The 16211-nt window shown below is 38.8% G+C and overlaps 2 protein-coding genes across 6 annotated transcripts; one reads left to right on the top strand and one right to left on the bottom strand.

Annotated features, from left to right (window-relative positions):
- Positions 1 to 594: 594 nt before the first annotated feature.
- LOC115572550 (serine/arginine-rich splicing factor 11-like) lies at positions 595 to 8310 on the bottom strand. Of its 5 annotated transcripts, none has more exons than XM_030402729.1 (12): positions 7984 to 8310; positions 6795 to 6928; positions 3984 to 4099; positions 3056 to 3163; positions 2903 to 2940; positions 2671 to 2804; positions 2467 to 2545; positions 2253 to 2372; positions 2086 to 2175; positions 1866 to 1949; positions 1346 to 1514; positions 595 to 1236 (listed from the first exon to the last, which is right to left on the bottom strand). In XM_030402729.1, exons 1-12 carry the CDS (start codon positions 8103 to 8105, stop codon positions 1048 to 1050), a joined length of 1383 nt encoding a protein of 460 aa, XP_030258589.1. In that variant the 5' UTR covers positions 8106 to 8310; the 3' UTR covers positions 595 to 1047. The 5 variants fall into 5 exon arrangements, with proteins under 5 accessions (XP_030258589.1, XP_030258590.1, XP_030258591.1 ...); XM_030402730.1 differs by having other exon boundaries at positions 1355 to 1514; XM_030402731.1 differs by having other exon boundaries at positions 3056 to 3136.
- A 1754-nt stretch (positions 8311 to 10064) lies between these two features.
- Positions 10065 to 15279, top strand: rpe65a (retinoid isomerohydrolase RPE65 a). Its single transcript, XM_030401914.1, has 14 exons — positions 10065 to 10195; positions 10498 to 10580; positions 10738 to 10888; positions 11340 to 11447; positions 12327 to 12468; positions 12590 to 12737; positions 12821 to 12902; positions 13007 to 13139; positions 13228 to 13367; positions 13456 to 13585; positions 13671 to 13785; positions 14487 to 14581; positions 14668 to 14779; positions 14871 to 15279. The coding sequence occupies exons 1-14, from the start codon at positions 10185 to 10187 to the stop codon at positions 15014 to 15016; spliced, it is 1596 nt and encodes a 531-aa protein (XP_030257774.1). The 5' UTR covers positions 10065 to 10184; the 3' UTR covers positions 15017 to 15279.
- The last annotated feature ends 932 nt before the right edge of the window (positions 15280 to 16211 follow it).

Below are 16211 nucleotides of genomic sequence, written 5' to 3'. Positions count from 1 at the left end.
TTATAGCAAGGAACTTTACACTATTTGCTATGTTGCGTCACGACTGGCTAATGTATTTGCTAGTTTAAACAAAGCCATTTGTCGCTTTCGATTAATCTGCAAATTATTTTCATAACAGGTCAACAAATCAGAAACGATACTCAATCACAATTTCTAAGAGCACTGGATCAATCCTTTGATTCCTCTTAATTTTGCTGACAGACAGCCCCAAAACATCTGAATATTTAGTTAATATGATTTAAGCAGCTTTTTTCAGTTGAAAATTAGTAGAAAATACTTAATCAAATCAGCGATTGTCTTGTTAAAATATCCATAAACCTTTCTCAGGTGTTTCATCTTAAATGTAACATTATGATTTTTTCTCTTGGCACAATTGGGGGTGTTTACTGAACTGGGCTTCCATAAATCAAGTTTAGATGTTTAGGCGAATGCTGCAACACCATTTTGCTGTTCAACTCCTGAAAAGGTTTTTTGGACTTTGAAACTTCACCTGAAAAAAACATCAATATATCACAATATAAAATTTAATTTACTGTGGAGGATTCTATCCATATCACACTCCCTTACCTGCAGTTAAAAAAAGAAAAAAAAATCTTTGACTTTGTCCTCCAAATAGGCTTTATTATAAAAGAAATCCTTGATAAAACAACACTTTCAGATGACAAGAAGCAAAAATGTGTCAAATGTGGGAAAGAGGCCTGAGCAACACACCACAACAATAAACAATAATGTAAAGATTCAATAAGCAAGGAAGTGACAACACCTGACAACACAAGCTCAAGAAAAGCAATGCCTACTTCCAGTTTTAACCGATTATGTTAGTAGGGGCAAAAAGCATTTGGGTATTTTAGCAACAAGACGGTGTCTTTGGGCAAACATGACAATTCTGCATTTGCAAAAAAAGAGTAGACGACTCTTCTGTACGAAAAATCAATACATTTCACGCTCAATTCACATTTTAGATTTACCCCAGTGGGCAAAAAAAAGTTGTAACATGTTCACAACAAAACAAAAAGGGATAATGTTGGACAAACCAGGATGGACTGCTTAATCGCTGACATCCATGTCCTCTTCATGGCGATCGTCAGCTCCGTTAACTTTAGCCTTCACAAGCCGCGCTGTACCGTTACCTTCTACTGACTGAGGAGACAGAGCAGAGTCGTCAGAATCCTTCCTGTCCTCACGCTCCTTCTCACTGTCGTAGCCTTGTTCTTCTTCATCATAATCCCTGGTGATCTGTGAAAGGAAACCACTGGATGAGATATTTAAAATGTATAAACACTTCCCTAAGTCTGTCTACAAAGCAAAGCTCACAGTGTGTAGGAATTAGTAGTGTCCAACTTACTTTACCAACCTTGATGTCTCCCTTCTCTCCATCTGATTTCCTCTCCCGCTCCCTTTCTTTGTCTTTGCTTTTCTTTTTCTTGCTAGCAGAGCGTTCAGGTTCCTCGCGACTGCGATCTTTATCACTGTTGCGCTCCCTTTCTTTATCCCTTTTCTTTTCCTTCTTGTGTCTGTAGAAGGAGGAGAGGAAAAGGTGAGACAGGGCTGTCGTAGAACGCCCTAGATATACGCACACAAAGGACATTTACTGATCAGGACCAAAGAATAGATGCCAAGATTCGCCTTTAAGTTCTGGTCTGGTCTGTTTTTTACATTAGTGGTGGAATGTTACTAAGCACATTTACAAAAGTACTGAACTTAAGTACAAATTTGAGATACTTGTCTGTGAGGTACTGAACCAAACAGGAAAACAGACCAGAGTTGGTTTCAATCAGCACATGTTAAAAAAACACATTATCACAAACTTTAAATAGGCATGCAGTTTTTGGTTTTATACAAAAAATAAGCATCAATACACCAACCTTCTTGGAGACGGAGACCTGGAGATTCTCCTTTTAGGAGACACTTTAGGGGATCGGCTGCCGCTTCGACTTCTCCTGCGTCTCCTGTGTAGCAGACCAGACAAAAAGCCGAGAATATTATTCTACAACTTCGAAACTGAGAGGATGGGAGGCTGCAGTAGAAAAGTTTGTATATATACATTTTTAAATTACATTCGGCCTGAGCTCATACAAATCTCACCTGCTCACACTGCGTGACCTCCTGGCTGTGCTGTAGCTTTTCGGTGGTGTTTTGGATCTTCTCCTCCCTGAATCATCCTTCTTTCTGTCTCTGTAGATGAATTAGATGTAAGGTCAGCTACATCTTTAGCTATGATTGCCATAAAGAAGTGTGAACAGTTAACCCACCTGGATCTGCTTGGAGACCGCCTGCCTCGGTCTCTGGAGTGGGTGCGTTTTCTGCGTGGGCTTTTTGAGCGCCTCCTGTTTCTGGAGTTTGACCGTCGTCTGGATCTGCTCCTGGATCGCCTGCAATCAGATAATTTGCCGATTTTCTCTTTATTCTCAAAATAGAAAAAGCCTCTCCATCTCAGCTCTTCAGGTAATGTACATTTGTTATTACCTGTGTCTTGAACGTGATCTTGACCTCCTCCTTCTTGACCTGGACCTTGTCCGGGATCGCTTCTTTTTGCTCTCCTTATCTGCAGGACAGAAACAAACAGAAATTACTTAATATCGTCAAGGCACAATTTACAAAAAAACCTTTTTATAAAAAGGCAAAAATTAGGAAGGTAAGAATTATGACTGCAGTATTTTGCTCACTCACTTCCAGGTTCAATGGCAGCAGAAATGAGTGACTGGGCCTCTCTGACTCTCTTCATGGCCTCTTCGATTTCTTTATTCGATGCATCTGCCTTCAGGCTTGCACTCAGGTTTAAGCCTGCGGCCAAAGGATTCAGTCTACACAAAAGGATCTTAGTTAGTTGATTCACCATCACTAAAAACACACCAACACAACTTTTGTCAGACCACAATGAAATCACTTAATAAAGACTTACTTAGGATCTGTCATGAACTTTAACAGCTGATCAGCAGCCTGTAAAATCAGAGGACAGAAGGGAAAAAAGTTTTTTTAAATACACTGCATGTCTACCGCAACAAGTTTATAGAACAGAGTTTTAAAAAGTCAGTAATTCAAGAAAACCTCCCACCTGGGGATTCATATTGGGTCCTGGGAATCCAAATGCAGCCATTGCGTCCATGTTCGGAGCACCGAAAGGGTTCCCTCCCATCTGTAGTAAAAATGAAGGCATACAAGCCTGTAAAGGCGCTTTTATTATACTAGCCTACTGTTGAGGTCACATGCTCATAATGGTGTTCATATCATTTTTTCCATTTTGACAGATGAGGTCATGCATCACCATTTCAGTTCTGAATCATCATCCCAATAACCCAAAAGCCACAAATTAGAATACCTGTAATTTCAGTGATAACTGAGCAGATCCTAACCCCATCTTCTGATGAATGTCATATGATTTGATCAAAAGTTCCAGAACTATCAAATGCTGCTGCACAATGCATTGTAATGCCAAGTAATCTCTTACTTGACATTACCTCAAACAAATAACGCTGCACCTTCTTTGCTGCTTGATACAAAAGGAAAACTCAAACTGTTTTAATTTTCCATGACTAATCTATGAGAGAAGTCTGTCTTATATCAGATAATTTAGTCCAGTTGGATCAGATACACAGGGAGTTTTGTTGGTTGCGAGAGAATTGCAAGCTCTGCACCGTGAACTGACTGCTTTGTTTGTTTGATAAAATACTGTCATATATAATCGCAGAGAAACAAATGTCAGTTTTTTCTATTCTACTATCAAACTGACTTTTACATGAGATTGTCTAGTCTACAGAGCATAATCTGATGTGACACCACATCCCTGCTTCTGCACGCCAAGAGCAAATCCTCCCAGTCAGAACAACACTAGATAATTTCACATCATCTGGAGCATGATTATCTGCTAAAATGTGAAGCATACCACCATCTTAAATTAAAGTTCTACAATTTTTTGTAATCCCATGCACTTTAGTATATTTTCCCATAGTCAACATTTGTACAAAACAATGCAAAAGTCTTACAGGTGGATTGGGCATGGGATTGGGCGTTGGAAGAAGTCCTCCTCCTGGCAGAATTCCTGCAACAGCGTTTGCTGGCGCCAACAATGACAAAGCTTTAGCCTCATCTGGAATAGATCCTACAGGAAAATAAAATACAGGCATTAGGAGGGAGTTTCACAAACCCTTAAACTACAGAGAAGACATGTTGGAAAAGACAAGAACAAAAATGTCTTCACACTGCATTTTCAACAAAATGGTTACCTTACAGATCAGAGAAGAGGTCCCTTAATTCAACATAATCATTGCAGTGACATAACTATTGCTGGAATACATCACACTACTCCAATGAACACTGCCAAGAATATATCACCTGAACGTGTTTTTTAAGTCATGAACCAAACGTTAGCAAGCACAGCTGCTTCTCCAGTTGGGTGTGCCCTCAATTTTCATTTAGACGTTTACTGAAACAAGCGACTCACGTTGGCGGCTTCGCTACTAAAAGCACACAGAGAAAAATCGAGATACACACAACAGAGAGAATTTTAGGGATTTGGCAAGAACACTACACAAGCTATCAGTGTTTACTTACCAAAAACACAAATGTCAGATATACTATTGACAATAGCAGAACTTAGGATGGGTAGCGTGCCAGCTGTACATAATTATTCTAATATCCTTACCTGCCACTGCGTCAATTAACCAAACCTAGGCAGAGGATAGCTGGTTTGATTAATCTCCGCTACCACAGTCCAATTAAATAAATTATAATTGTACCATCTTTATTTGCAATAAGCCACTGATTTCACTTTTAAAATGGCCCCAATTAGCAAATAAGCACCTCATAGTCATCTCACAATAAATCCACCCCCAAAAACAACTCTTTCACAAGAAGACATAACCTTGATACAGACACACAACAATGACAAACATTTAAATAAAAGAGCACACTGAAGAGAGAAATTGCTGCAGGAGACAAAACTGTTGGATGGTATTTTCAGCAGGGCCTGGTTTACAGGACTGGCTGAGCCAGGAAAAAGAACTGTAAAACACAACAACAAAAGAAGAAGACCACTGTTAAAGAGAATAGATTTTACCAACATTGTGTCACGTCGGCAGCTGTAGTTTGACTTGTATGTAAGATAACCAATCACTGACTATTAATGTCTTTAATTCCCCAAATAAGCTGCTCACATTGGTTCAGTACGTATGTCCGTCACACCCCATATGTTTGTACAGCCTTTTGCCGATAGCCCCAAGTAACTGCTTTTTAAGGCTGCATGATACGATTAGAAAAATTAACCTTACTGCGATCATTTTAATCACAAGTTTATTCATCATTAAAATGATGACAAGAAATTTACTGGGGTCTGTAACAAACAGTTGTTTTCTGACCTATAGGGACCAGGATTTGTAGACCAGGGCATCTCTGCAGCAATACAACACTTAATTAAAAGGCTGGTTTGTCACACATTTTACCTTTAGCAAAAAAAAAACTGCAGATGTTGTCATTCAGATATCGCATGTGGCAAGATTTTGCAATTATGATAATATGTCAATTTGGTGCAGCCCTACTGTATTATATAGATTTTTTTTTGTGTATTAAGTTTAACTTGCACATTATAACAGGATGAAGCTGGCTTGTTGGTCATTTTCAACAAATCCCATGAAAAGACCAAAACCAACATTAGCCCTTCTTTCTGATTTCTTTACCATACCTGTGACTGTTATATAAATAATTTGTTTTAATAAAAAGGCTAAGTGATTTCCAAAAACAAATGGGGACTGGAGATTTAAATATTGCATTTGGTGAGGAACATTTTAAGTGGGGGATTAATGACTATAGTGACTATAAGCAACCACAGGATGGTTCCTGTGGCAGTGCCTGCATCAGAATGAATAAGCATGTCAACCAGCACAAAGGTGTCGCTCACTGTTGGGCTTTTAATAGTTTTCTGGACAACAATGCTCTTTTGGTCTTTTCGAGATTTTTTGCTGACATCAAAAATATTAAAAATATTGCCAGCCTCATCCATTAAGGCCACAAAACAAATGGCAAAGCAGCGTTCAAAACAATGCAAAATGAGCACTGCTTCAGGGTAAAGATGAAGATAAATTAGACAGGAGGAAAGAGAAAGAGGAGGCAGAGAAAGAGAGAGAATAGAGGACACAAAAAGAGTGGGGTGGGACTTGAATGCTTGCTGGCCTTTGCAAATGTCTATAATCCCCTGTTGGCAGGCAGAGGACCACTTTCAGCCATCAACGAGGGCCTTCTTCACTACAAAAATCACACACACACACATACACACACAAATAACAAATAGAGAGAAGTTTAACAGAGGATAGTCCAATATGGGGGAGAAAATAAAATGCATATGGTTAAGAGTTTAAACAACTTCACTTCTGAATTTAGAGGTGTCTGTGGCGCCGGCAGCTTGAGAGTGTTCAACTCCAAGACTGCAAGGCAGATTTTGGTATACTGCCATTTCAATATACAGATGTTATTGTTTCAGGCAGACATAAACAGCTTCATATGTACTTTCCCATCAAAATAAAATCCAGGTTTTTTTTGGTTTGGGACTTGTTACACAGTATACCAAATATCTGACAGGTCTGCTTTTAACTCTTCTTACATACAATGGGAGGGAATGGCATTACCAGTATGATTCAAATGATCAAAAAAGTTCATATAAACAGACCAAGGTGAGTGGATTTGTGCAGTTCACAGATGGAATGGATGAGATCCTTTTTACTCCTTTACATTTTCACTATTCAAGGGGCATGCCATTCAATCAACATGGACCACTCATACAAGGAAAAATCAAAGAGACAAACCTTCAGCAAAGGGGACCACTATCAACGCTCTGTCCACAAACACGGTGTTAGTCAGATGTTGAGACACTCCAACAGATTCTGGCTCCTGGAACTTCACAAAGCACACCCGTGATGTCACTGGCATCGGAGAATCACTGTGGAGGAAGTAAAAGAATACATTAATATATCACAAAAATGATAATCCCCTGTTTTATCATGTCTTTTGATAATGTAACGCACTGGGAATTTGGCACATTAACAAGTAAATATGAAAATGCATTCAGATCATCCTTTAATTCCAGATATCTACACACAACACTGCCATAAAAACAAATGCGAACCACTCAGGGTTTGAGTCCCACCACTACAACTTCCCTGCTCTGTTGGTTAAAAAGTTCAAATTAAAGTAATGATGTAGTAGGTTAAAAAATACACAAAACATGCAGATACACAATACACAATTCTGACATACTACCTACATCAAGACAGCTCGTAAGCAAAATGCCAAACATTCCCAAGTAAAAATCATGTGATAACCCGCTGCCATTTTCTACTTTTTTCTCTTAAAGTATGATGTTTGATTGGTCACACATTTTCAACTATTTCTTTTCAACCCAAACATCAAATCAATGATCAATATTGATCAATCAAATCAATAATGTGATTGTTTATTATGCACCACCATGTAATAATGATAGTATGGGGAAAATATGATCATGATCATGATCTTAGGAAATAATAAAACAAATTAGTATTTGTATGTGATTCATTCCTCGTTTTTATTATAACAGTAATAACAACACTTATCTTTTTTCCCAGATCGACACTGATATAAAAGGAACCAACACGCAAAACACAAGAATGTGCATAATTTCACTATTCCAAATTTGAAATACCACAGGAGTTCAAGTCACAAGCAAATTTATTAAACATTTATATTTGCGGTCAGATTTAAGCTATGATTATTAAGCTGCTGTTTTAAGTAAACTTTCACACTTGCCATAATTTACAGTTGTAAGACATGATCAACAGTGTTATCCAGGTTAGGAGTATTAAATTACTGCTAGCTACGACTCCGGTTAGCACGTCGGGCCTCTTGTTTATTACGTCTCCTTTCAACGAATGTTTGGGGAAAACTACACGAATAAATATGTGAATGCATTGATATTAAAAGTTAACGAGCAACTGAATCACCAACTAGTTCACTCACTCTGGTGGAAACAACTTCAGCTCCTCGATGGTTCCCAGAAACCCGAACAGTGTTCTCATCTGCTCCGATGTTGTGCTCGGAGACACGTTCGTCACCTGGACCACCTTCGTGGTGTAATTCATGGTACCGACTAAAAACGTCTAAACAACAAAAACTAAGTTTAATAGTTAAACTTAAACTAGATTAACGGTTAACTACTGGCGGTTAAAGCCGCTTGTTTGAAGGTAATTAGCGGGCTAGGTGTTAGCGAGCGACTACATCAACAGAATGTTGGGTTCCGCCGCCATATTGTAATTCCCGATCGAAGTGCGCATGCGTGCAGTTAAATCTCTATTGCAGTGAAAATATCAGATTCATGAAAACATCTCAGGTTATCATGTTCATTATTTGTTGTCACCTCTTATACGTGATCGATGTATTGCTAGTTTTGCCCACCAGCGTGTGAGACACTGATATTATGTAGGTCAACTTTTGAACTTCATTAAATAACCAACAGAGGTCTCCCTCCGCTTTAATACATGAAGTAAACAAGGTCGATGGGGAAAGTAGAGGATGTATAACTTTGCCATAGGCCAGCCTATAACATCACAGTCATGATGACATGGTGCTATATCTTGCATTTTCAAAGCATATCAAAGTTGAATATTTTCATTGATAGTTTTTCAACTCAAGGAAGTTTTTCAGCAGCTTTCGATCCATGTGCCGACCTGATCAAACACATCCAGAACCTAAAACTGTCAAAGATAAATCTGCCTTTCGATTTTTAAATCACATGCCCACAACTTGTTGTAAAATTCTACATTGACTTCCTATTTGCTAATTGGCTTTTATTGTGGAGCTTTCGATCACAATGCAGAGTTTTCATCAGAGGATGGTGTTTGTTGAGTTTTCATAAGATGGATCTATAAACCTGCAAGTGTCATGATCTCCATAGGTTGGTATAAGATCCATGACAACTGAGCAGCCTCCTGTTCTTGAGGATCATGTGATGAGGTTGAAAGCCTCAGAATAAGATGATAAGTGGACTTTGAGTTTGAACAGTAATAAACATTGACTTCCAAAATATTTGCAGTGAATGTAAAATGAATTACAGAAATCCTTCCTGACTAAAAAAGTATGAAATCTCTGACCCTTCATTTCTTGATTAATAAATTGTAAAATCATTTCTCTGATGTGTTTTTTGTGCGTGGCTTGCAGCTGCATTTATTTATTTATTTATTCTATTATTATTATTATTGTAAAGATTTTTGTGTAGAGCTGTTTAAAGTCAGTCCACGTGTCAGTCACAACACTGCCTCTGACAAAACTGCCTCTGGTGAAACTTTCTCTCTACTAATGGTGTTTTTTCCCAGGAGTAACAATGCAGCGCTTGTCTTCAGGCTACGTCGAGCATAATCCCCACACCTAGATTATAGCTGCACCGAGACAAGCAAGTTAAGGCATTTTTGTGCTCTGACCAAAGAACTGCTGGCCACATTTCGTCCAATTAGAACAGTGTGTAACCATCGCATTGTTCAAGATTGCCTAATAATAGCAGTGGAAATTCATTGTTATCGTAGTTTTATAATGGACCCTTTCTATTAGTGTATTATTGAAGTGGTGTTATTGCACTAATAGTATAAGAGGTTTGGGGTGTTTTGCCAGTTTAGTCCTTATCACAATTCTTTTTATAGATTCAGATGTCATAAAACCTAAGTGTGTCAGTTTGTGCTGGCTAGTAATGTAGATTGCACAAGTTCTGAAATTAAGTACAGAATGTTTTGAAGTACACATCCCCTATCTGTTGTTTTGTTGCCCTACATCCATACTCTGAAATATACTGCACTTAGTATGACTCAGCGTGACTCTTCAAGCCCAAATCAGAACAATTTGGGGAAAAAAATATCACATGCGCAATTGCAACACATTTGCCAATTCTGCGCAATAAATATTCTCTGCAATAAATCTTCTCTGCAATAAATCCGGTTTCAGTGTTGTTCCCATTGAGTCATCCAGCAGAGGATATTGGCACAATGGGATTCTTGTTCATGGTGTGACATGATTGGTCAGGAGGAAGGTTTACAGGGCAGATTGCAGTGGCAGACCAAACGAATAAATATCCCCAAATCCACTGGGGGAGCAGAGACTTCCACTTCAGAAGTGACGAGAAGGTTTTTTCTCAAGAGTTTTTTCTTTGTTTCCTGCCACAACGAGAAGGAAACATGGCCAGCCGGTGAGTTTCTGATCAATCAAAACTAATCGAAATCAAATTTTTATCTCATGTTGATCACAAAGAGGTAACGAGTTGGCACCACATATTTGAAAACTAGACACAGTGATTTAAATGGTCAGTGTGTCTGCAGCTGATTGAGCTCCAGACGGATTTAAAAGTTCAAGCTGAACTGCATGACCAGTCAGAAATTCAGCTTATAGTGACTTCATATCTAAGGGACTCCTACATTTGACTCGCTGGAAATTTAATTAAGTTTAATGTACTTTGCAATGTTGGTTATTGTCGTCACTTTTCGATAACAGATTTGAACACCCAGCTGGTGGATACAAGAAGATTTTTGAGACATGTGAGGAACTGGCTGAGCCTCTCCCGGCAACAGTCACAGGTTTGTTTGCATATTTCAGACAGAAATAGACTGCAGGCAAATAAGTCTGTGACAGTCATATACCACACTGATTGCAAGGGATACAGCACCAGCATTCAAACTAGGCCCCGGATGCCTTTTTTTTTAACAAAACAATCTCTGATTTGGTGCTTTACAGGTAGGATTCCCTCATTTCTGAAGGGAAGTCTTCTCCGTTTGGGTCCTGGACTTTTTGAGATTGGAGATGAACCTTTCTACCATCTCTTCGATGGCCAGGCCCTCATGCACAAATTCGACTTCAAGAATGGCCAGGTCACCTACCACCGAAAGTAAGACCTTAAAGCCAAAACAAGTGTTTTGTCATTTTTCAGTCTGTTTGCATCATTTACATTAAAGCCATGTAACAGAATCAACCTGCAGAGACTCAAAACTTGTGCATGTGTGTGCATCAAACCTCATTTTTTAAAAATGTTATTGATGCATGGTAAATGCCGTGCAGGCCTTTCTGATCATCTGATCAAGCTGCTCATACAACTGTTACCTGATATCCAATATGATGGATTACCTAACACAATACAAGTTCTCTGCAAGTTGATCTTCTCATGGTAATGTTGATAATGGTAATGGCTGTATTCAGTTATTTGCCATTTTAACACCTATATTCAGCCTGTGAGGATAGGAAGGTTTTAACAAATTGAACGAAACATTTCTATTTGATACTTTTTAGTTTTTCAAAATGTGTGTATAATGAGATTCTTCTCAATTCTTTCCTTCATGCAGGTTTATCAAAACAGACGCCTACGTGAGAGCCATCACAGAGAAGCGTGTGGTGATCACTGAGTTCGGAACGTTTGCGTACCCCGATCCCTGCAAAAACATTTTCTCCAGGTGGGTTTTTTTTTTATCTAAACACACAGAATTGTCTGTTGAAAAACTGATCAAGCACCTGTACATTATGTTTCTTCCTGATGAATGTGCCACATCTTCCAGACTTGAACTTTCATGTCATGACATTATCATTACCCAGTGGTGGAGGAAATATTCAGATCCATTAGGACAACATTATAAAAGCACTCCATTACAGTCCAAGTCAAATGTTTGCACTTAAACAAGCACGATTAAGTATCATCAGGAAAATGTACTAAAAGTAAAAATGTCCCCTGTGACTGTCATACTATTATCATCATCATATAATTAGAAACGTACTACTCAGGCATTACTTTAAAAACAGGTTTAACTGTTGTAGTTGGTTGCAGTTCTACTTTTCTACCGTTTGTGCCAGAGTGCATCTTATGACTGTTTTTATTTTGCATTTATCTGCTGATTATTTTAAATTTTACTCAATAGTTTGGCCTGTATAATTTCTGAAAATTAGTTGGAATTACAATTACCCAGAGCCTTAAGTGTAAACAAGTAGCATAAATCCTTACTTTTCCCAATTAAAGGGAAAAAGCTGAAAATCATCACATTTGTGAAGCTGGAACCATGAGATGTTTTTTGCATAAAGAATTACTTGAAAAATTATCAAGATAGTTAGATTCATAACAGAACATCCTACTTTATAAGCCCTCATATGTTTTGTGTGTAAAAAAATCTTCAATTGTAAATTAATCAGTGCTTACAGTTGTCAAAAAAAATAGTAGTGCAGTGAAAAGTAGAATATTTCCCTCTGAAATCAAATAGAGTAAAAAGTGGCATGAAGAGAAAAGGCTCAAAGTATCTCAAATTTGTACATATCTTTATGTGAAATCTTTATCTTGCTTGCAGGTTCTTCTCCTACTTCAAGGGTGTTGAGGTCACAGACAACTGCCTGGTGAACGTGTACCCTATTGGTGAGGACTTTTATGCTGTAACAGAAACCAACTTCATCACGAAAGTAAACACTGACACCTTGGAGACACTGAAGAAGGTACATCAGCGCAAATATATCATGAAATGTGTGAAATGTATAATAATGTTCTTCAACTTCACATTGTGAGTGTCTTCATATTAAAGCTCAATAAAAAAAAAATCCTTGTTTTTTACTCTAGGTTGATATGTGCAACTATGTCAACATCAACGGAGTGACAGCCCATCCTCACATTGAGAGAGATGGGACAGTGTATAACATTGGAAACTGCATGGGGAAAGGAGCGACGCTGGCCTACAACATTGTCAAGATTCCACCCACACAGAAAGGTTTGCATCTCAGCTAACATTTTTAAAATATGTTTTCTCTCAAGGTCAGTAAATATGACAACCTCTGCCTTTTTTCCCCCTAGATAAATCTGATCCCATTGAGAAGTCCAAGGTGGTGGTGCAGTTCCCCAGTGCTGAGAGGTTCAAGCCCTCCTATGTGCACAGGTGTGTGTAGATTCCAGCCCCACAGGATTTCTGTCAGTGATCCACTCGGTGTAATCAAATGTTGTCGCAGAGAGTTTTGACGTTCTCTCCTTTCATATTTCCAGCTTCGGCATGTCGGACAACTACTTTGTCTTTGTGGAGACCCCGGTGAAAATCAACCTGCTGAAGTTCTTGAGCGCTTGGAGCATCCGAGGCTCCAACTACATGGACTGCTTTGAGTCCAACGAAGCTCAAGGAGTAAGAACCAGGAGTAGAATTGTATTATTGATTCTCAGTTTTCTAACCTTGAAATCTCATGGTATCTGTTCCAATGCTTGTTTTGCAGACCTTGTTTCACATCGCCAGGAAATACCCAGGAGAGTACATCAATGACAAGTTCAAAGGGGCTCCCATTGGCATGTTCCACCACATCAACACTTACGAGGACCAAGGCTTCATTGTTGTTGACCTCTGTGCATGGAAAGGGTAACTTAAGAACCAGATGCTGGACTTTTATTCCAACCATCCTGTTTCTCTTCTCCTGTTTGATTGATTGAGACCTTGTTTTGTGCAGTATTGAGTTTGTGTACAACTACCTCTGGTTGGCCAACCTGAGAGCCAACTGGGACGAGGTGAAGAAAGCGGCCATGATGGCGCCACAGCCGGAGGTCCGCAGATATGTTATTCCCCTGGACATCCACAAGGCGAGTCGACTGTTTCATTCGCACAAATTGCCACCTGCAAATGTAAAGTCTGACATTATTTAACCTCGTCTCTGACTTGATGTAGGAGGAGCAGGGGAAGAACCTGGTCAGCCTGCCATACACTACAGCCACAGCGGTGATGCACGCTGACGGGATGATCTGGCTGGAGCCAGAGGTACTGTTCTCCGGGCCACGCCAAGGTGCAAGCACACCCAACAAACTTAGTTCACTCAGTGTGTCGTGGAGGACACATTAATGTTTAGTACAATCTTGAAATATTTGCCACATTGTTTTACACATCTGCAAACTTCATTGTAAGTAGGTGGTAATTACTAAGCAACATATTTTAATTTCTTTTTAAATTACCCCCAAATTACTACTATAAAAACCTCAAAGATTTATTGAAAATTATGATAATATTCAGCTTTTTTCCAATGGTTAAAATGAGTTGTTACAGCTAAATGTTCAACTAGTCTCTGTCTAACTTCTGCAGGTCTGAAAAGTTAAGAACATTTTTTTGTTTTTAAACTTTTACATTCTCACCGATTTCTATAATTTCAGCAGATCAACCCAACTTTGGAAAAATCTTCCTAAATGTCTGGGTTTTTTTATGTAGTTATCATCATCATCATAAAAACACTAATTGGTGGCAAATACAGGGGAAGCTGGACTAGTTGGAAGTTTTCCAGGAAATGTTATCAAAGAAATGACCAGCTATTTATTAATTTCTTATTGGAAAATAGAATATTATTAATGAATAGTACTCGGGTAATTTCAACAAATATCAAATATGTTACATGGTAACTACCACCTAATTACCCTGACCTTTGTAGACCAGTAATTGTTAACGAAATATTTTCATCATGTAATCATTTTGATTTTCATCATTTCGTTTTTGTAGCCTTTGAGTTCCCTCAGATCAACTATAAAAGGTTCGGAGGGAAGAACTACTCATACGCCTATGGCCTTGGTCTCAACCATTTCATTCCAGACAGGGTAAATTAAAGAAAAAACAAAAGACAAAACAGGATGTGTAAAACTTGCTGTTCCCTTAACTTTTTTTGTTCTTTATTACTGTGTAGATCTGCAAGTTGAATGTAAAGACCAAGGAGACCTGGGTATGGCAAGAACCAGACTCCTACCCCTCAGAGCCCCTGTTTGTTCAGACTCCCGATGGAGTGGACGAGGATGATGGTACATCAGCAGCATTGTAGACATAATATTTCTAATCGGACACCTACTATGTTAAGAATGGTTTTATGATAATGTAATGCTGACCCCTCAGGTGTGCTGCTGACCATTGTGGTGGCTCCCGGCTCCCAGAGACCAGGATACCTCCTCATCCTCAACGCCAAGGACCTGTCTGAGATCGCCCGGGCGGAGGTGGAGTGCAGCATGCCTGTCACCTTTCACGGGATGTACAAGCCATAGAAGTGCTTTTTCTCAGGGTTATCAACTGCCGCTCAGTATTACAACAGGATAAACAATCACTAATGTATCATCAACTCAAGGAAAATAAAGCTTTATCAGACAAAATGGTTTAATGTTCTCACAAATCAAATTGCCTTTTTTGAGTCTAGTTGCCCTGTCCTGACCTCTGAATCGTCAGCGCCGGAATAATGAGAATAAACATGGATTTGATCATATGCTGTGGATATGTAATGGTTGAAAAAATAAATTTGACAAAATCATAACATGTGGCTGTTTTGTGTTTTTCCCACTATGTGATATGTTCATGAGCTTTGTACGAGGAAGCAAAGCGGCAAACTGAGCTGAGACTTTTATCCCAGTGAGACTGCATATTTAAGGATATAAACACTTTTGAAAATGTCACTGAACACACTTTCACTGCGTAAGGCCACAAGATGTTAAAATGAAGTACATTTGTAATGCTTGGTGTTTTCTTACAACAAGCGGGCCTGTCTCTTGAGATATTGTAGATCGTTTAACACTACAAATAATCCCTCAGCCTAAAGGCTTCAGATGTTTGAACAGATTTATAATGTTGCCACACATAATTCTTATCAGAGTTGCATTTGAACGAGTGACCTTTCCACGTCGATCCCTATTGTGTTGCCCAACGCTGTCTGAATGTGATTAAAAAGGCAAGAGCTGCAGGTTTTGCAGAACGGCAAAGCTGATTAACTGTGTCACAACTTAATCTGACCAAACAAAGAAAGACAGAAAGACAGAAAGACAGAAAGAAAGAAAGAAAGAAAGAAAGAAAGAAAGAAAGAAAGAAAGAAAGAAAGAGCATGTATCTAATTCGGATGCGTGACCCTTGTTTGTAAAGTAAAGATGAGGCCGCATAAACCAGGTCATTCTATGCAAGATTCATGAACAAGCCAGATTCCCAAAAAATTGGAATGCTATGGAATGATAAATTAAAACAGCATGCAATTCTTTTCAACCCATATTAACTTAAAGACCTTATGAAGACAGTATGTTCAATGTTCAAACGGATAAACATTTTTCTAAACATATACTCATTGCCTCCACCAACGTGGTAATACTTTCACCCATGTCCATTTTGTTGTTTAGTTTGTTGGTTACTCAGCAGGACTACTCAAAAACTGCTGCATCGATTTCACTGCAACTTAGGTGGAGGATGGGTCTCGGCCCAGAA

This window comes from Sparus aurata, chromosome 21, assembly GCF_900880675.1.
Source record: "Sparus aurata chromosome 21, fSpaAur1.1, whole genome shotgun sequence".
In the NCBI taxonomy this organism is placed as follows: Eukaryota; Metazoa; Chordata; class Actinopteri; order Spariformes; family Sparidae; genus Sparus; species Sparus aurata.
Note: the sequence above shows the minus strand (reverse complement) of the source record. Positions and strands in the feature narration are given on the sequence as shown.